Source organism: Eubalaena glacialis, chromosome 14, assembly GCF_028564815.1.
Source record: "Eubalaena glacialis isolate mEubGla1 chromosome 14, mEubGla1.1.hap2.+ XY, whole genome shotgun sequence".
Taxonomy (NCBI): Eukaryota; Metazoa; Chordata; class Mammalia; order Artiodactyla; family Balaenidae; genus Eubalaena; species Eubalaena glacialis.
In genome coordinates this window covers 685,057-705,933 of record NC_083729.1, presented here as the reverse complement: position 1 = coordinate 705,933, position 20,877 = coordinate 685,057, and the positions used below count along the sequence as shown (strand labels likewise).

The 20,877-nt window shown below is 44.7% G+C and overlaps 1 protein-coding gene across 5 annotated transcripts in view; it reads right to left on the bottom strand.

Moving 5' to 3' along the window:
• Positions 1 to 20,877, bottom strand: part of SNTG2 (syntrophin gamma 2) — a 215,332-nt gene that overhangs the window by 125,596 nt on the left and 68,859 nt on the right. For all 5 annotated transcript variants that reach the window (XM_061211245.1, XM_061211246.1, XM_061211244.1 and 2 more), the window contains exon 2: positions 19,289 to 19,426. In XM_061211245.1, coding sequence (XP_061067228.1) covers positions 19,289 to 19,326 — 38 coding nt within the window. In that variant the 5' untranslated portion in view covers positions 19,327 to 19,426. The remainder of the gene's footprint in view (positions 1 to 19,288; positions 19,427 to 20,877) is intronic.

Here is a 20,877-nt window from a genome sequence, read left to right as displayed (position 1 = left end):
CCGCTCACCGCCAGTGAGAAGAGACGCGGAAACTGCAGAGCCACTTGTAATCTTATTACAAGTTTTTATTTGTATTGTTTTATTTATATTTATATTATTTTTATTTATTATTTTAGTATTTAAAATCCACTTGTAATTTTATTCTTAGGAGTGAATACATTATAAGCTTAAAGTAAAGAAACCAAAAATTAGAGCAAATAAAACTATTTTAAAGTGTATACGTGGAACACATTTTATAATTCTGAGCTCTTTCGCACATGTAACATTTTGAACTGATGAAATACTTATATAATCATACATGGGAAAAGAGCTATAATTCAGGACACTCGTGTGACAGGGACACCAGGTGACATCGAGACCACGTTCCAGGAATACTCCTGTCATCTACACAGAGGCAAAGCACAGCCGACACGGTGGGCGGAGGGGGGACCTCTGGGTCCAGCTGTGCTCAAAGTGGGGACAGGGAAGTTCCCACGTGTGACGCAGTCACACTGATGCTTCCAAGGGAAACTTCCTGAGCATCAGGAGATGAGAAAGTTGGATTACCTAATACATTAACCAGGAATCGCTACGATATCGCTCAAAACATTCGATAACGTTTTTCATTTTAGCCATTAATATAAGCGTTTGAACCTTACTGAGAGCAAATATTGGTGAAAATATATTTTGAGAAGGAGTAAGTTGGTTTCTGCCTCAACTGACCTCACCAAAAAAATGACCTTTCGAATCCATCATTTTATTCATGTATCGATCTAGGGAAGAAAATCTAAAGGAAATGTCAAGGAATGGTCAACTGTGGCAAAGTGTGTTAATGCACACCAAAAATCTGTTCTAATATGCCTAACTGGTGAGGAAAGGAAATTATGCCATAAAGCTCTTTAGTGTTTGTTTAAGAGAACTCAAAGAGCCTACCGCTGCTTATTCCGGCCAAGCCAGAACACTGCTTATTCAAATATTTGCTCTGTGCAACCTGCTCAGATGTCCTTTCTGAGCACACGTGGTCCCGGCATCTAAACCTCAGCAAAGCTGAGTTTCTGCACGCTTCTGAGTTTCCTACACAGGAAGTTGCTGTGAACCGAACTGTGTCCCCCAGATTCCTACACTGAAGCCCTACCCCCCTGCTGACTGTATTTGGAGATCGGGCCTTTCAGAGGCTTAATCTAAGGTTAAATGAGGCCACAGAGGGGCTGGTCCCACAGGACTGGGGCCGGTACAGGAAGAGCAAGAGACCCCCAAGCCCTCTCTACACACACAAAGGACATGGCAAGAGGACAGACGTCTGGAAGAGGGCGTCCAGAAACCTGGCCAGAGCCAGGCCGCCACCTTGACCTTGGGCTTCTGGCCTCCAGACGGTGAGAAAAAGAAACGTCTGTTGTTCAAGCTCCACCCACCCACCCCCGTCTACCCCCTCGTCTGCGGTATGTAGTCAGGGCGGCCTGAATTGACAAGACAGAGGCCAAGCAAGAGAATTATGGGAAGGAATGTTGCAAACCATCGAGTTTCATAAAAACACCGGGATGTTTTGTCTCTTCTATGAAAAGTTGTTCTTCCTTATCTTTTAAACCCCCCTCATTCAAGCATCACAAATGCTAATATTTTAAAGTTGGGAGAAGAGGCTCGGCTAATCCATGCTCTCGTCAATGAAGATTACATAACTATCGATATTAAGGTTCTAAAAGAGTTGAACATTATCAGATACCAGCACTTTATTTTTCAAAACACAATCTGTAAAAATTAGTGGATGGTGAACACTAAATAGGAAACAAAAGTTCTGCAGCTTTTAATTGAAACCTTTTACACCATAGCCCAGATAAAGTCACTCTTCCTTCTGTGTCCTGACATTCACGACCTCACAGCCAAGCCAGAGCTGATCCTTTTGATTTAAGACCCTGCGTAGAATGCTCCATCGTGGTTCTGTCAGCTACCCAGACAGAACTAATGTTGTCAAAGGCATCTTCTAATTAAACCCAACAGTCATTCTTCAGTTAGTTTACTCAGTACACACTCCGCAGGGTCAACTGCCCAAAAGATCAGGAGCCAGATATGACCCAACGAGAGGCTCAGTTATAAGAGGAAACGGTGCGGGAGGGGACTCCTCTCCCTTCAGACGCGTCTTCCCTGTAATCCGGGCTCTTCCGCCCGTCCAAGGGTCCAGAGCACAACCAGACTGGCTGATGAGACTTCCGGAGGATGAACTGTGGAGCCTAAGGTAACTATCCAACCAATTCTCTTCAATTCAGTCCTGCTCTTCTTTCTTCACAAACATAAGAAGTAAGGTCCTTCAGCAAATATTCTTCTGCACTTTATCATTTAATCCCCAGCTATGTTAGATGGTCATTCACGTCTGCATCCTGGAGCTGCCATCACCGTAGCAAGACTCCGTGACGCCCACGTTATCTTCTGACTGTTAACATTCTGAGACAATTCTTACCTATTATAAGAGAAAGTGACTTGGGGATACTGAAAGTTGGATTTCCTACTCTGTCTTGCTCTAAAATACTGATCTTCAGGTACTGCCGCAGCATATGTACGATCTGGCCACACGTTTTTACTCGGGCATTTAAAGTGCGGGCTTAACACTAACTTCGAATTTGTTACAGCTGTTAACAGATGTTCAGATTTGACTGTTGCCGTCTCCAGAAAGATGGGTTTCAGGCCGTTGTTAAAATAAAAGTTGCCTTTGCGGGGCTGTGCCAGCAGGCCCGATACCCTCTCCCCGGCCCGGGCTTTCTTCACTCAAGAACCTCCCATCAGTGGAGGACTCCAAGTAGGGTCCCTGCGTCCCTCCCCGGGGGCTCCCACTTGCACCCCCTCGGGACCACCTGAGCCACACCTGCTGCTCAAGGAGGAAAGGAGAGAGCAGGTGGGAAAACAGTGACAGAGGCATGAGCCTGAGTTTCCATGACATAAGTGAAGGGCCTGAAAGAGAAACTTAAAATTAGCAACTTAGGGAAAGAATTTTCTGAAGTATTTTATTTCTCACACACACACACAAATACTTTAAAAATTATTTTTTTTTTTTTCAGAAAATAAAGTGTTACTGGACTTTGATGTTGAGGAGGGTTTCGGAGGAGGGGTGTCAGACCCCAGGGGCCTCCGTCCACAGGGCTGGGATTCTCCAGGGAGCAAACACCTGGAAGGCGTCTTTCAGGACAGGGTCGTGGCCTCTCTCCACTCTTTTTAAACCGTCCACTCAAGCAAAATTCCCTCAATCTGTGAAGAGTCTGGATTTGCCACTTGAAATAAGTAAATTATTCCTCCATGGATTGTGGTAAGTGTTTCAAAACAGTAATAGTTATTTGAAAACTCTCGTGCATATTTGTTCAATTTGGTAACGGAATCAAATCCGCCTTAGGAGGACTTAAAAATCAATATACCAGACTCGGAGTTTCCAAAAATGTACTGCAATTCCTAGAATTTAAAAATACCGAATACCCCTACAGTATTCCAGCTTCAGGAGGAGTTGCCAGAACGCTACGTGAGATATTTCAGGCCTGACCACGGCAATGACGGGGGAGCAGCCCTTCACATCCCAGAACCGCGCACAGACGGCACCCTGAGGCCGGGCTCCTACACGTCCGCCGGGGCCCTTCATCTGAGGCCTCGGCCAGGCCTTGCTGCGGTGGAGGGAGCCCTGGAGATGCTCCACCCGGGCTGGCCCAGCACCCAGGACCCTCCCACCCCAAACACCCCTGGGACCCATGAAACACAGGAGCTTTTTGCTCAGGGCTCCGGTGGGCAGGGACCCTCCACCCCGGGCTCATCCACCTGACCCTCCCAGAGCCACCCGGCCTCAGAAGCTATGGGGAGCTGGCCCCTCCTCCCCGTCAGCTCTGCCTGCGCAATCAGAGCACGTGATAAAGGCTCAGCCTTCACTGTCCACTTGTTGCCTTCACTGGCTGTTCTGACCCTTGGCATCCGATTGGCCAGCTCCTCTGAGCTTGGCTGGTTGCCATGCACACGAAGCTGAGGAGCAGCTGAGCAGACGCTGCACGACCACCCTCCTCTTCATCCCTCAAAACCCCAACAAAGAGGGTTCACCACACTGGGGTCAAGAATGGATTTGAGAGAACGTGTGCATTATTGGGAAGTAAGGTTACCTGAGATCAATATATTGGCTGAATTTAAAACACAAACTCTTCTTGGGGGGTGGGACTTGAATCCAAACAAGAATGTGCAGGAAAGGCGTCAATCACCTCTGGGTTATTCACAGGGGAGTCTGCCGTCATCACAGGGATGAAGTAACCATCCACAAGTATCACGTCTCCACAGTATCACGGGTAAGTTTAAAAAGCACAATACTTGCAAATGAAGGAACAATGTTATTCCACTCATGTAAATCTGAAAAGCACGATTTGGCTGTGGAAAATCCACATAAAGTAAGAATGAAAATTTAAATGGAACAGTATATACGAGTATCAGTATAGTGGGGCTTCAGAGGTATCTGCACATTTCATTTCTTTAAAAAAAGTGGAGAGATTTAAAGCAAATATGTTGGCATATGGTAAATATGGATGATAATTACATGGGGTTCTGCTTATTACTTTTCAACTTTTTCTATGTTGAAAAATTACATAATTAAAGGAAAGAATAATAAAAATGTTTAGATTATGCAAAATACATTGCTATTATGATTTCAGTTATTCAAAGTTTCATTGAATGACATATTTTTGCATTTCATTTCCTTACACAGTGGCTTGTGTGCACACAAACACACACAAACACGTATAAATTATTCTACCCTTCAACTAAATCGCGGTATAAACCTTTATAACGAATTCGCCCCATCTATTCCCTAACTCAAGGTTTTCATATTTTTAAAGCCAGAACTATCCTACTGAAGTGAAGCGGACTACGGGTCGAGTCCGCAGGCATTTTAATGAGCGAACGCACAGCACTGAGGACCAGGCCCCTGGAGAATTCCACAGGAGTCAAGAGTCAGCCACTGTCCCGGCGGCACGAGGGAATTCCTGGCGACTTGCTGACAACTGCACTTCAGTGCTTGTCTGGAAGCCTCTTGGAAGAGCCTGCCCACCCTCCTCCTGAGGGTACGACTTCGGTAGCACTGGTTAAACTCCGCGGCTCCCACCTCCTCACCAGTGACGGCTCACAGGTCACTTCTCAGGACTGACCTGCACTCTCCAGGGCTCCTTCTGTGCCTTGGATCCGTTTCCACACAAGGGCACCCTCTCTCACCACCCAGCCCTCAGCTATGGAAAGGATTCTTCTGGAAATGACCCGCCCGAGAAAAAAGGCAGCGGCCTTTCCACTACACACAGATTTCAAACAGGAACGAATCGTTAACGCCAACACATGTAGAGGGCTAGTTAGTGATTTCCAAAAGCAGGATTTCTTCCAACTAAAAGTAAGCCAGTTAATCAGAAAAAAATATATATATATAGATTTCCTCTGGGACAATACAGTACTAATAATGAGTGAATAATTCATATTAATTTTTTTTTTCAGGCCCACCCCAAAGATCGTATATAATTCTTCAACTGCTGGGTTAATCATTGAAAAATAAAAGCTCAGAAGGTGGTTTTGTCTTTGGTTTCCTAGTTTATAGGAACGATCGCCAATCCTTCTTATGTGGTGTTTCACTTTGCAAGTAGGAGTATCTGCTCTGCATCGATGAAGTGGCTGGAGCAATGGCCTGGGGTCCAGTGACCTGCATCTCACAGACCTAACTGGGGCTCTCTCCTCACCAGCATGATAATGCAGGAAACTTCTGGACCAGTAACTCACTAAGACCCAGGAGGCAGCACTTAGAGACCCAGAGCCAATTTACAGTGTGAATATACACGTAGAAACCAATTTTCAGAAACTAAAAGGAAATGGATTTTCAGCTGAGGTCCTGGAAAAATGGAAAAAATTAAGAAACTAATGAATGTTTGTCAGTAAACAGATATCAAGAACAGGGAAATATATAAAGCTGAGGAAATGTATCCAATGAGTTCAGAAGAGTGTTTTGTTACTAGGTCACTGGTACTTTGGCTGAATGACAAAACGCCTGATGGGAAATCAATAATTACTAGTGTAAGAAAATACAATACTGTAATAAAGATTAAATTCAAAGAGGAGGGAGGGGCAAGATGGCGGAAGAGTAAGACGCGGAGATCACCTTCCTCCCCACAGATACATGAGAAATACATCTACACGTGGAACTGCTCCTACAGAACACCCACTGAACGCTGGCAGAAGACGTCAGACCTCCCAAAAGGCAAGAAAATCCCCACGTACTTGGGTAGGGCAAAAGAAAAAAGAAATAACAGAGACAAAAGAATAGGGACGGGACCTGCACCAGTGGGAGGGAGCTGTGAAGGAGGAAAGGTTTCCACACACTAGGAAGCCCCTTCGTGGGCAGAGACTGCGGGTAGCAGAGGGGGGAAGCTTCGGAGCCACGGAGGAGAGCGCACCCACATTGGTGCGGAGGGCAAAGCGGAGATTCCCGCACAGAGGAGCGGTGCCGACCAGCACTCACCAGCCCGAGAGGCTTGTCTGCTCAGCCGCCGGGGCGGGCGGGGCCTGGGAGCTGGGGCTCGGGCTTCGGTGCTAGCCGGGAGGGAGTCCGGGAAAAAGACTGCAGCTGCCAAAGAGGCAAGAGAATTTTTCTTGCCGCTTTGTTTCGCGGCGCGCAAGGAGAGGGGATTCAGAGCGCCGCCTAAACGAGCTCCAGAGACGGGCGCGAGCCGCGGCTATCAGCGCGGATCCCACAGCAACAGGGACGCAGAGGGAAAAACGGAGAGATTCCCGCACAGAGGCTCGGCGCCGAGCAGCACTCACCAGCCCGAGAGGCTTGTCTGCTCACCCGCCGGGGCGGGCGGGGGCTGGGAGCTGAGGCGCGGGCTTCGGTCGGATCCCAGGGAGAGGACTGGGGTTGGCTGCGTGAACACAGCCTGAAGGGTCTAGCGCACCACAACTAGCCGGGACGGTGCACGAGAAAAAGTCTGCAGCTGCCGAAGAGGCAGGAGACTTTTCCTTGCCTCTTTGTTTCGCGGCGTGCAAGGAGAGGGGATTCAGAGCGCCACTTAAACGAACTCCAGAGACGGGCGCGAGCCGCGGCTATCAGCGCGGACCCCAGAGACGGGCATGAGACGCTAAGGCTGCTGCTGCCGCCACCAAACAGCCTGTGGGCGAGCACAGGTCATTCTCCACACCGCCCCTCCCGGGAGCCTGTGCAGCCCGCCACGGCCAGGCTCCCGTAATCCGGGGACAACTTCCCCGGGAGAGCGCACGGCGCGCCTCAGGCCGCTGCAACGTCACGACGCCTCTGACGCCGCAGGCTCGCCCCGCCTCCTCCGTACCGCTCCCTCCCCCCGCCTGAGTGAGCCAGAGCCCCCGAAGCAGCTGCTCCTTTAACCCCGTTCTGTCTGGGCGGGGAACAGACGCCCTCAGGCGACCTACATGCAGAGGCGGGTCCAAATCCAAAGCTGAACCCCGGGAGCTGTACGAACAAAGAAGAGAAAGGGAAATCTCTCCCAGCAGCCTCAGAAGCAGCGGATTAAAGCTCCACAAACAACTTGATGTGCCTGCATCTGTTGAATACCTGAATAGACAACGAATCATCCCAAATTTAGGAGATGGACTTTGGGAGCAGGATATATTAACTTTTCCCCTTTTCCTTTTTTTTGTGAGTGTAGATGTGTATGCTTCTGGGTGAGATTTTGTCTGTATAGCTTTGCTCTCACCGTTAGTCCTAGGGTTAGGTCCGTCCGTTTTTTTTTTTTTTTTTTTTTTTTTTTGGCTTAAAAAAAATTTTTTTTTCCCTAATAAATGTTTTCTTAATAATTTTTTCCTTATTTTCTATTTTTAAAAAAATTTTTAATAAGTTTTTTCATATTTTTTATTTTAAAAAATTAAAAAAATTTTTTTCTTAATAAATTTTTTCTAAATAATTTTTTTCTTATTTTTAGTATAAAAAATTAATAAATCTATTTTTAAAAATTAAAAAAATTTTTTTTTCTTAATAAATTTACTCTTAATAATTTTTTTTCTTATTTTTTATTATAATTGCTTTATTTTATTTTATTTTATCCTCTTTTTTTCTTTCTTTCCATTTTTTCTCCCTTTTATTCTGAGCCGTGTGGATGAAAGGCTCTTGGTGCTCCAGCCAGGCATCAGGGCTGTGCCTCTGAGGTGGGAGAGCCAACTTCAGGACACTGGTCCACAAGAGACCTCCCAGCTCCACGTAATACCAAACGGCGAAAATCTCTCAGAGATCTCCATCTCAACATCAAGACCCAGCTTCACTCAACGACCAGCAAGCTACAGTGCTGGACACCCTATGCCAAACAACTAGCAAGAGAGGAACACAGCCCCATCCATTAACAGAGAGGCTGCCTAAAATCATAATAAGGCCACAGACACCCCAAAACACACCACCAGACGTGGACGAACCCACCAGAAAGACAACATCCAGCCTCATCCACCAGAACACAGGCACTAGTTCCCTCCACCAGGAAACCTACACAACCCACTGAACCAACCTTAGCCACTGGGGACAGATACCAAAAACAACGGGAACTACGAACCTGCAGCCTGTGAAAAGGAGACCCCAAACACAGTAAGATAAGCAAAATGAGAAGACAGAAAAACACACAGCAGATGAAGGAGCAGGGTCAAAACACACCAGACCTAACAAATGAAGAGGAAATAGGTAGTCTACCTGAAAAAGAATTCAGAATAATGATAGTAAGGATGATCCAAAGTCTTGGAAATAGAATAGACAAAATGCAAGAAACATTTAACAAGGACGTAGAAGAACTAAAGAGGAACCAAGAAACGATGACAAGCACAATAAATGAAATTAAAAATACTCTAGATGGGATCAATAGCAGAATAACTGAGGCAGAAGAACGGATAAGTGACCTGGAAGATAAAATGGTGGAAATAACTACTGCAGACCAGAATAAAGAAAAAAGAATGAAAAGAACTGAGGACAGTCTCAGAGACCTCTGGGACAACATTAAACGCACCAACATTCGAATTATAGGGGTCCCAGAAGAAGAAGAGAAAAAGAAAGGGACTGAGAAAATATTTGAAGAGATTATAGTTGAAAACTTCCCTAATATGGGAAAGGAAATAGTTAATCAAGTCCTGGAAGCACAGAGAGTCCCATACAGGATAAATCCAAGGAGAAACACACCAAGACACATATTAATCAAACTATCAAAAATTAAATATAAAGAAAACATATTAAAAGCAGCAAGGGAAAAACAACAGATAACACACAAGGGCATCCCCATAAGGTTAACAGCTGATCTTTCAGCAGAAACGCTGCAAGCCAGAAGGGAGTGGCAGGATATACTTAAAGTGATGAAGGAGAAAAACCTACAACCAAGATTACTCTACCCAGCAAGGATCTCATTCAGATTTGATGGAGAAATTAAAACCTTTACAGACAAGCAAAAGCTGAGAGAGTTCAGCACCACCAAACCAGCTTTACAACAAATGCTAAAGGAACTTCTCTAGGCAAGAAACACAAGAGAAGGAAAACACCTACAATAACAAACCCAAAACATTTAAGAAAATGGGAATAGGAACATACATATCGATAATTACCTTAAATGTAAATGGATTAAATGCTCCCACCAAAAGACACAGACTGGCTGAATGGATACAAAAACAAGACCCATATATATGCTGTCTACAAGAGACCCACTTCAGACCTAGAGACACATACAGACTGAAAGTGAGGGGATGGAAAAAGATATTCCATGCAAATGGAAATCAAAAGAAAGCTGGAGTAGCAATTCTCATATCAGACAAAATAGACTTTAAAATAAAGACAATTACAAGAGACAAAGACGGACACTATATAATGATCAAGGGATCGATCCAAGAGGAAGGTATAACAATTGTAAATATTTATGCACCCAACATAGGAGCACCTCAATACATAAGGCAAATACTAACAGCCATAAAAGGGGAAATCAACAGTAACACAATCATAGTAGGGGACTTTAACACCCCACTTTCACCAATGGACAGATCATCCAAAATGAAAATAAATAAGGAAACACAAGCTTTAAATGATACATTAAACAAGATGGACTTAATTGATATTTATAGGACATTCCACCCAAAAACAACAGAATACACATTTTTCTCAAGTGCTCATGGAACATTCTCCAGGATAGATCATATCTGGGGTCACAAATCAAGCCTTGGTAAATTTAAAAAAATTGAAATCGTATCAAGTATCTTTTCCGACCACAACGCTATGAGACTAGATATCAATTACAGGAAAAGATCTGTAAAAAATACAAACACATGGAGGCTACACAATACACTACTTAATAAAGAAGTGATCACTGAAGAAATCAAAGGGGAAATCAAAAAATACCTAGAAACAAATGACAATGGAGACACGACGATCCAAAACCTATGGGATGCAGCAAAAGCAGTTCTAAGAGGGAAGTTTATAGCAATACAAGCCTACATCAAGAAACAGGAAACATCTCGAATAAACAACCTAACCTTGCACCTAAAGCAATTAGAGAAAGAAGAACAAAAAAACCCCAAAGCTAGCAGAAGGAAAGAAATCATAAAGATCAGATCAGAAATAAATGAAAAAGAAATGAAGGAAACAATAGCAAAAATCAATGAAACTAAAAGCTGGTTCTTTGAGAAGATAAACAAAATTGATAAACCATTAGCCAGACTCATCAAGAGAAAAAAGGAGAAGACTCAAATTAATAGAATTAGAAATGAAAAAGGAGAAGTAACCACTGACACTGCAGAAATACAAACGATCATAAGAGATTACTACAAGCAACTCTATGCTAATAAAATGGACAACCTGGAAGAAATGGACAGATTCTTAGAAATGCACAACCTGCCGAGACTGAACCAGGAAGAAATAGAAAATATGAACAGACCAATCACAAGCACTGAAATTGAAACTGTGATTAAAAATCTTCCAACACACAAAAGCCCAGGACCAGATGGCTTCACAGGCGAATTCTATCAAACATTTAGAGAAGAGCTAACACCTATCCTTCTCAAACTCTTCCAAAATATTGCAGAGGGAGGAACACTCCCCAACTCATTCTACGAGGCCACCATCACCCTGATACCAAAACCAGGCAAAGATGTCACAAAGAAAGAAAACTACAGGCCAATATCACTGATGAACATAGATGCAAAAATCCTCAACAAAATACTAGCAAACAGAATCCAACAGCACATTAAAAGGATCATACACCATGATCAAGTGGGGTTTATTCCAGGAATGCAAGGATTCTTCAATATACGCAAATCAATCAACGTGATACATCATATTAACAAATTGAAGGAGAAAAACCATATGATCATCTCAATAGATGCAGAGAAAGCTTTCGACAAAATTCAACACCCATTTATGATAAAAGTCCTGCAGAAAGTAGGCATAGAGGGAACTTTCCTCAACATAATAAAGGCCGTATATGACAAACCCACAGCCAACATTGTCCTCAATGGTGAAAAACTGAAACCATTTCCACTAAGATCAGGAACAAGACAAGGTTGCCCACTCTCACCACTATTATTCAACATAGTTTTGGAAGTGTTAGCCACAGCAATCAGAGACGAAAAAGAAATAAAAGGAATCCAAATCGGAAAAGAAGAAGTAAAGCTGTCACTGTTTGCAGATGACATGATACTATACATAGAGAATCCAAAAGATGCTACCAGAAAACTACTAGAGCTAATCAATGAATTTGGTAAAGTAGCAGGATACAAAATTAATGCACAGAAATCTCTTGCATTCCTGTATACTAATGATGAAAAATCTGAAAGTGAAATTAAGAAAACACTCCCGTTTACCATTGCAACAAAAAGAATAAACTACCTAGGAATAAACCTACCTAAGGAGACAAAAGACCTGTATGCAGAAAATTATAGGACACTGATGAAAGAAATTAAAGATGATACAAACAGATGGAGAGATATACCATGTTCTTGGATTGGAAGAATCAACATTGTGAAAATGACTCTGCTACCCAAAGCAATCTACAGATTCAATGCAATCCCTATCAAACTACCACTGGCATTTTTCACAGAACTAGAACAAAAAATTTCACAATTTGTATGGAAACACAAAAGACCCCGAATAGCCAAAGCAATCTTGAGAACGAAAAATGGAGCTGGAGGAATCAGGCTCCCTGACTTCAGACTATATTACAAAGCTACAGTAATCAAGACAGTTTGGTACTGGCACAAAAACAGAAATATAGATCAATGGAACAGGATAGAAAGCCCAGAGATAAGCCCACGCACATATGGTCACCTTATCTTTGACAAAGGAGGCAAGCATATACAGTGGAGAAAAGACAGCCTCTTCAATAAGTGGTGCTGGGAAAATTGGACAGGTACATGTAAAAGTATGAAATTAGAACACTCCCTAACACCATACACAAAAATAAACTCAAAATGGATTAAAGACCTAAGTGTAAGGCCAGACACTATCAAACTCTTAGAGGAAAACATAGGCAGAACACTCTATGACATAAGTCACAGCAAGATCCTTTTTGACCCAGGTCCTAGAGAAATGGAAATAAAAACACAAATAAACAAATGGGACCTAATGAAACTTAAAAGCTTTTGCACAGCAAAGGAAACCATAAACAAGACCAAAAGACAACCCTCAGAATGGGAGAAAATATTTGCAAATGAAGCAACGGACAAAGGATTAATCTCCAAGATTTACAAGCAGCTCATGCAGCTCAATAACAAAAAAACAAACAACCCAATCCAAAAATGGGCAGAAGACCTAAATAGACATTTCTCCAAAGAAGAGATACAGATTGCCAACAGACACATGAAAGAATGCTCAACATCATTAATCATTAGAGAAATGCAAATCAAAACTACAATGAGGTATCATCTCACACCGGTCAGAATGGCCATCATCAAAAAATCTAGAAACAATAAATGCTGGAGAGGGTGTGGAGAAAAGGGAACACTCTTGCACTGTTGGTGGGAATGTAAATTGATACAGCCACTATGGAGAACAGTATGGAGGTTCCTTAAAAAACTAAAAATAGAACTACCATATGACCCAGCAATCCCACTACTGGGCATATACCCTGAGAAAACCATAATTCAGAAAGAGTCATGTACCAAAATATTCATTGCAGCTCTGTTTACAATAGCCAGGACATGGAAGCAACCTAGGTGTCCATCATCGGATGAATGGATAAAGAAGATGTGGCACATATATACAATGGAATATTACTCAGCCATAAAAAGAAATGAAATGGAGGTGTTTGTAATGAGGTGGATGGAGTTAGAGTCTGTCATACAGAGTGAAGTAAGTCAGAAAGAGAAAAACAAATACAGTATGCTAACACATATATATGGAATCTAAGGGAAAAAAAAAAAAAGAGGTCATGAAGAACCTAGTGGCAAGATGGGAATAAAGACACAGACCTACTAGAGAATGGACTTGAGGATATGGGGAGGGGGAGGGGTGAGATGTGACAGGGTGAGAGAGTGTCATGGACATATATACACTACCAAATGTAAAATAGATAACTAGTGGGAAGCAGCCGCATAGCACAGGGAGATCAGCTCGGTGCTTTGTGACCACCTAGAGGGGTGGGATAGGGAGGGTGGGAGGGAGGGAGATGCAAGAGGGAAGAGATATGGCAACATATGTATATGTGTAACTGATTCACTTTGTTGTAAAGCAGAAGCTAGCACACCATTGTAAAGCAATTATACTTCAATAAAGATGTTTAAAAAAAAAAATAAATAAATAAATAAATAAATAAATTCAAAGAAAGAAATTAAATTCAATTAATTCAATTAAATAAATTCAAATTAAAGAATTCAAAAAAAATTTTAATTAAATACTAAAATAGATAGAGGTGGTACCTACTCCTGATTTATGGAGGACCCAAAGAATAGGAAGCAAAAGGGGACTACAGAAAGGGTATCAATTTAAGTGGATAAAAGTAGTAATAAGGCATTTATTGTACAACAAAAAAGCAATTATAGAACTGTGTGTATTGTGTACTATGTACAGAATTTATCAGAAACTGCCATTACTTTGGCAGTGTCATTATAATGAATTCATCTGTCTCAGAAAGTTTAATCCAAGTTTAGTTCTTTAATCAATACACTAAATACACTAAAATAGCAATTTGCTGATACTCTTCACAGGACTTGTTAGGTAAGCCATAAACCTAATTTTTAAAAATGCTTTTAACAGGCTCCGTGGACCATCGGGATGTACTGGGAACAATCTGCAGATGCCTCTCGTGGGCTCAGGACCACGTGGCCACCAATCAGGGCATCACCTGCGCTCAGTGATCCTCACAAACGTGATCGGAAATGCATCTACTTCTGCTCAAACGCCACTTGCGCACACAGGTGCAAAGACGCAAGTGGGAAACCAAGGAGGGAGCAAGCCAGCTCCTGGATGGGAGGGTGCACACAGACCCAGAGAGTGGCAGGGCCAGCACACAGACGTCTGCAAATGCCCACATGTCAACAGCATGGGGGCCACGACCCAACGTGTGTTCACAGGGGACAAGCAAGTGGAAAGCCGGGAGGTCAGGTCAGGGCCAGCGTACGCGGTGCCTGGAACGCAGAGCAAAAAGTTTCCGGACCCGATTCTAATTTCTACGATCAGTTCGCAGGTTCGTGATATTAGCCAGACAGACCTTCCGTGAAGAAGACCAAACACCGACAGGACACACACGCTTCCAGAAAGAGACCAGAGCGGACACCTCCAGCTCCGGGCAAGGCCCCTGATCACAAAGCAGAGGAGCAGGGGACAGAAGAGGAGAGCAGGTCTCCCCTCTTGGGGTCCCAGATCCAGGTCCTTCACCAACTAGGGACTCACGGGGCATCTGGTCCCGGCTCTCCTCCCCCCATCTTCTCTCTGCGTCTCCACGCGTCCACCCACCAGCCCCCTCGCTGCCCGCGGGGCCTCCACACCACTCGCCTATGTGTTCCAGCTCTTGATGTTTCATTCCCGAGATTTCTTCAGATCTACTTCACAGCTTGGACGCTTCGTTTCTAAAATGTTATTTAACTGGTACGTTGAAATTCCGATTTCACTGACCGTTTGTGGCTGGTCTCGCATTGGCTGGCTCACTTTTTACAACCCTCCTTCCTTTGTCCGACTGTTAGAACCTCCCGTTTAGTCTTCAGATGTAATGCACATGCACCTTGCATGCAGCGCACCGGACCCTCTCAGAACCCCAAGTCTCCGCAGGCCCGTCTCTGCGTCTCTGGCTCACCGGGTTTTCCTCCCTGTGGCTTCATCCCCGCAGGTCCCCGTGAACCCGCAGCTGGGAGTCGTCTCAGACCTGAAAGTGTGTTCCTCCAGAAGGGACCTGCATCTTCCTTCCGCGTGGACCTGGGGACCCTCACACCTGACACCACCTCGCACTTTGTTTTCAGCTTGAGGTTCTTCATGCCGCATGGGACGTGTAAACTCCAGCACCAGACCCGAGTGAGCGGAGGTTGGGGAGGGGTCCTCAGGGGACATTTTTCTGGTTTCGTCCCTCTTCCTTCTGAAGCCAATGCCAGCCAGGCAAGAACTCTTACCGCCCCTTCTGTGGGAAGGACTTGGTTTTCAAGTTCACACTCTAAACCTGTGACCTGGGGCTTTCTTCCTCCAGGTGGGGCTTAGCAGAGTCCGGTCTGTCCCCTCCTCTGGCTCGGCCCCAGGCTGCCTCCTGATGTCCACTCTGACGGCCGTGCCCAGCTCGCGTGGGTGGCAAACCCCGGTCCAGCTCACACTGTGTGAAGGGTCGCCCAGCATTTTCAGGGTTCAGTGCTGCCTGTGATTCCCTGGACAGCCTGCACTCCTCTGCGCTATCCTGAGAATTTACCAGGCAGCATCCCTCGACTACAAGTTAGCAGAGGAGTAGCTAAGATGCTGCCTAATTCTGTAATTAACTTTGTGAACTCAGACCAACAACTTCCTCTTCCTGAATCTTAATTTCCCAAACAGTAAAATGAGGGTATGGAATTCTCCAGAATACCTTCCAACCATAAATGTGTCATGACTTAAAGGGCCAAATACAACACAGAGATCTTCTAATTTTTTTTTTTCTTTATATGTAACTCCTTCACTACACTCAAACCACAAATGTAAACTTACAGTTTAGAAAAATAAAATATGTCAAAAATATAAAGCAATCTAAACAGAAACTCGGAAACGTGAGAACAAGCCAGCTCTTTCATACTGCAAAGCACACACTCTCTTTAGGAGATAATTAGAAAACCCGGAGATTTTAAGCATTCAAAGTACCATGTTGATCTGAACGGATAGGAATATAAATGAAATATGAAGTCACCGATTCTAAACTCTGATAATGAATCAGCAGATTTGAGAATCTATTGGTTTTTATTAAAGAATAAATTGAGTTTCCTCTCCCTCTTTCCTGATAAGAATAACATCCATCCTTAACTGATATAATGCTTATTTTTTCAGCAGTTTCAAGAAAACAAAATACAAGTCTACTCCTTAATCCTGACTTCTCAAACAATCAAGAATATAAGTGCAACCCAAGGTGTGAAGTTCAGTGTAAATGGTCTTAGGTTTTGAGAGAACCAAATTCCCTCCAGGCTCACATTCTGAGTAAGTGTTGGATCACAAAGTGTGTTGATTTTGAAGAGAGCATATACCTCCCACTGAGAATAGAGCTTGAAATGTAAGAATCGATCATCAGTATTATTTTCTATTAAGAAAACTGATCTTGAAAATCAAAGCACCAGTGTGAGCCGTCCACACGACCGGGAAGTGCCTGTTCTAAGGCACTAACTGGGCCTTGGGGTCCCAGTGACAAGCCAGGTACTGCTTGACTTCACCATCTGTAAATGTGTGTTGAACTGAATCTGATGATACATTTTTCATCTCCTGGGATCCCAGGGACTCAAGGTTTGGCGAGATGTAAAATTCACACTCATTTCTTCTGCTGATCAGCTGAGGAATCATCATTATTACATCTTCCTTTCCTGCTCCTCAGGATATTTTAAATGGAAAATAACCGCTCTCCACCAGCTTCTCTGGTGGAGGTTAACGTGGAAACATTCAACGATATGAATATAAGAGAATCGCTATGGTCCGACCCCCTTAGAGGTGTCCTGATTCTGTACCAACAGCCGTGGCCTTTGTTAAGAGTCGTCTTTCTCATTCTCCAAACACATGATAAACTCTCATGTCCAGGTTAGCTTTATTTTTATAATCAACTGAAGAACACAGGGTTTCAACTGTTCCTCAAAGTAATGGCATTGAATCCAATGCGATTCTGTATCTGGGGCAGAGTAGACACTGTGATCTCAGTAGCTGAGTGTGCTCTTCTAGGTACAAAGATGTCCTCGGAATCCCCCTCCCAATTATCCAGCCCAGACAGGCATGTTTATTCAAGGAGATATTCACTCCTTTCCTACAAAGGAGGGCTTCCTAAGGAAGCAGCAGAGATCAGTAAGGATGGAGCCGGCAGAGACCGGGAACAAATCCACGTGACCCAGCCTCTAACTTAGAGCAGGGAATTCTAATATCAAGCTTTAGGCACCAATAAATCACTTGAAATTGTAAACATAAATTTATAGGTCTGAACACTCACCCATTTTTCTTATGAAGGAGCCGATAATTTTCATCAAGAACATAACCTTGGGCAGAGAATCCAACGCTGAATTCTCAAAAGTGTAATTTATTTTTCCTGGACAATACAGCACAGAAACATTACCTGCTTTTACTGTAACTTGTCTGCGATTTTCTGTAGAGTACAAATTCACTATTAAGAAGGGGGACACTTCAGTGTTTACAAAACGCCCCTGCTTCTCCCTCTCCCCGCCATCCCCCATCCCGTGTGGTATTTAGAACACGTGGAGGGAAATTAGCAAAGGGAAGGTCAGTGATGGGGCCAGAGAAGGTGAGCACAAAACTGCTCTATCTGTTCTAGAGAGATCAGACTTGGGGCCAGCGGGAGTCTTAGTAAGAGCTGGTGCCGGGGTGGGGTTCTGCAGGGTGCACCGGGGGCTCTGGAGGTCGGGATGCAGGATCCGGGCCTGAGGTTCCAGGGAGGAGCCCTGGGAAGGACGGCATCCTGTCTCTCACCCTCCTCGTGTGGCTCCACCGTCCTGGACCCAGAGGGGTGCCCTCGATCAAGGCCGGCGGCCAGAATGGGCACAGCAGGCGGGTGACGGGTGGTGGAGGGTGGCCTTGGGCTCCAGGACAGAAGGAGGAGGATGCCATCCAGGTGGAGACGTGAGCGCTGAGGGTCATGAAGTGCCGTGTGTGTGTGGACACAGAGGCAAGGTCACCTGACGTCAGGGAACCTGATGAGGACACGCTGACTGCAGGACTGCGGATGGACCTGTTTACGTCATCTCCAACATAAAGGTCACGAGGACCCAGAAACCCACATAAATAAGCATCTCCAGAGCCTCCAGAAGAGCCAGCTGTGACCTGGGGATGGAAGAGTGTCAGAGATCCTTCCAAAAACACACAGAAGGAAACTCCTTTCCTCTACATGGTTTCTTGCTCATCATTTTTGTAGCTAATGGGAAGGTCTATTCAAAGAAGGAGTAATGACTAGATGTTGATAATTTCTATATATAATCATATATGCAGATATGTAACAAAATGCACATGTATATCCACAGCCATTTAAGTCCACTGGAAGGAAAATAGGAAATTTCAAGTATAATATATTGTATACATATATACATCATTTGCAATAGTCCCAAGTTAAACTTGGAGATAAAACTTGCAAAAGCATTTTTCACTCATCTTTATTCAATATTCTAACACATCTAATACATAAGTTTCTTACCCTTAAGAAAATTTCACTTGTAATTGACTGAAGCTGAGAAGGACCAAGCTTTACGTGAAAATCCTTATTTGTATCCACAGAGGCAGGGACCAGGTTGATACTGAAAAACACCTGCTGTATCTTTCATTGCCTGTCGCTCTAGATGGAAACCCTCAAGTTATTATTCTTTCAGGAATTAGATTATCTGTCAAGTTACGTCTTTCTAGTTTCCAATGAGAATATGTCCAATCTCATGCTGTGGTGTCTGGGGATATTTTTAATATAAAGCTGCTCAAGGAAAATACATTAATGAAGAAATTAAGAAAGTCAGGGAGAGTGTAAACAACACAAACTTGAAAAGATGCTTTGCTTTGCAATAATGGGGACATTTAGATACGGCTGAGGACCTTGTCAGGCCACGTCCTGCAGGACCACTCTTAGGGGGCTTTCGTCCGGGGAGACCTCTGGGCTGATCTACGAGACACAGTCTGAGACAAACCCCTGGGGCCTGCAGACGCAGGAGCACTTACATTTGCACTGTGATTGCTGCCACTAACACAGATGACATCTTGTTTTTGAATTGTCAGTACCTCTTTCGTTAGCTTCAGGCGGATGTCATAGGCGTGTCCAGACCCTTCGTCGTGCAACAAGGCAGTCCCGGTTTTAGTCTGAAACAAAACAGAGACGAAGAGGGTGTGAGGACGGGAGAGCATGGACCCTGACAAAACACGCCTGCCCCTGTTCACAACCTCCTGAAACACGCCTGTGTATTTATCACATACCCATGCATCTGACTAGGATTTGATTAATTTATCACAAAATAATGGAATTTTTAGCATTTCTTCCTGCGTAGTTTTTATAGGATTTGTATAAAACATGTTTTTAGCAGGTGAAGAACGGATGAGCCAAAAAGGCACCTTTGAATAAATTAGAAGTCACCTCGTCCGCGTGAAGTCATGGACCTGCCCCCGGCTGAGCGGCGCCCGGTCACACAGGTGGGCACGGGTCCCAGGCGAGCACTCGGACGGCCCTCCTGTCTCTCTTGTGCCCGCACAGGGCTCGGGCCAACACGGCCTCGGACACAGCCCTGCAGCCAGGAGGCGGGGAGGAGGGGCGGGATGCCGGGAAAGGCCGCAGGGGTCTGGTCCTCAGGCCAGGACCAGACGGCCCCAGGGCGACTGGAGTGAGGGTGCGACCAGGCGCGGCCTCTCCCCCTGCCGTCCCAGCAGGCACACATGCACACACACGCACACATGATGTGCAAAGGCACGCAGCATACATGTCAGTGTGCAGCGATCAGGGCAGGAAGGTGAGGTTTGGCTCACACAGACAAGCCTTCAGTTGTGAACTAGGAACCCTGAACTCAAAGTAAAACCAAAGGCTGATAAAAAAAAAAAACACTAAGAGGCAGTGTCTGCAAGGAGGCGCTTTTTTCCTACTGCGAGGTCAGAGGTCATCATGCATCCTTTTATAAAACAAGCTTTAATCCAGCAGGACGCGGGGTCTCTGTGGGAACAGGAGGTTCGGCCGGCTTCCCGTTCTCCTGCTCCCGAATCACGGATGCACCCACGAACACACTTGTGGGGTTGACCGTATGGAGCAATCATTCCCTGGGGGCCTTGGCCACGTGGAGTCGGTGGGGACACTCAGGAGAGGACCCGGGGTGGCTGCTGGCGGGGGCAGGGCTGGAGGGACCCAGCACCCAAGGGAACCCGAGACCAGGGCAGCCCCGCAGGGAGAGGGCTGATCCTTGCGTGTCGTTTAGAGGGAGAACCGTTTCTGGTTCACATCAAAGAGGCGCAACTTCAACCCATTTATATTGATGTGTAAAGCACACTCTCACGTACAGTGTTCATTTCCAGCTAATTCATCACCGACCAACCCACGTTTCTCCCAGTCAGTTGTCTTGGGGACGAAACCCCCTCCACCCGGCCCACGAGGAGAACGCAGGTCAGAGGCCAAAGGAAGGGTGGCAGAGCTTTAACAAGTTAAACACAGTATTTAAACTGTGTTAGATATTTAAAGAGTCAGCTACTGAAAGCCAAGGGATTCAGTGGAGAACTAAGTCGAGTCGTCTGTTGCCTTAAGGAGCCATCTGACCCCGTGACGCTGCCCGAAG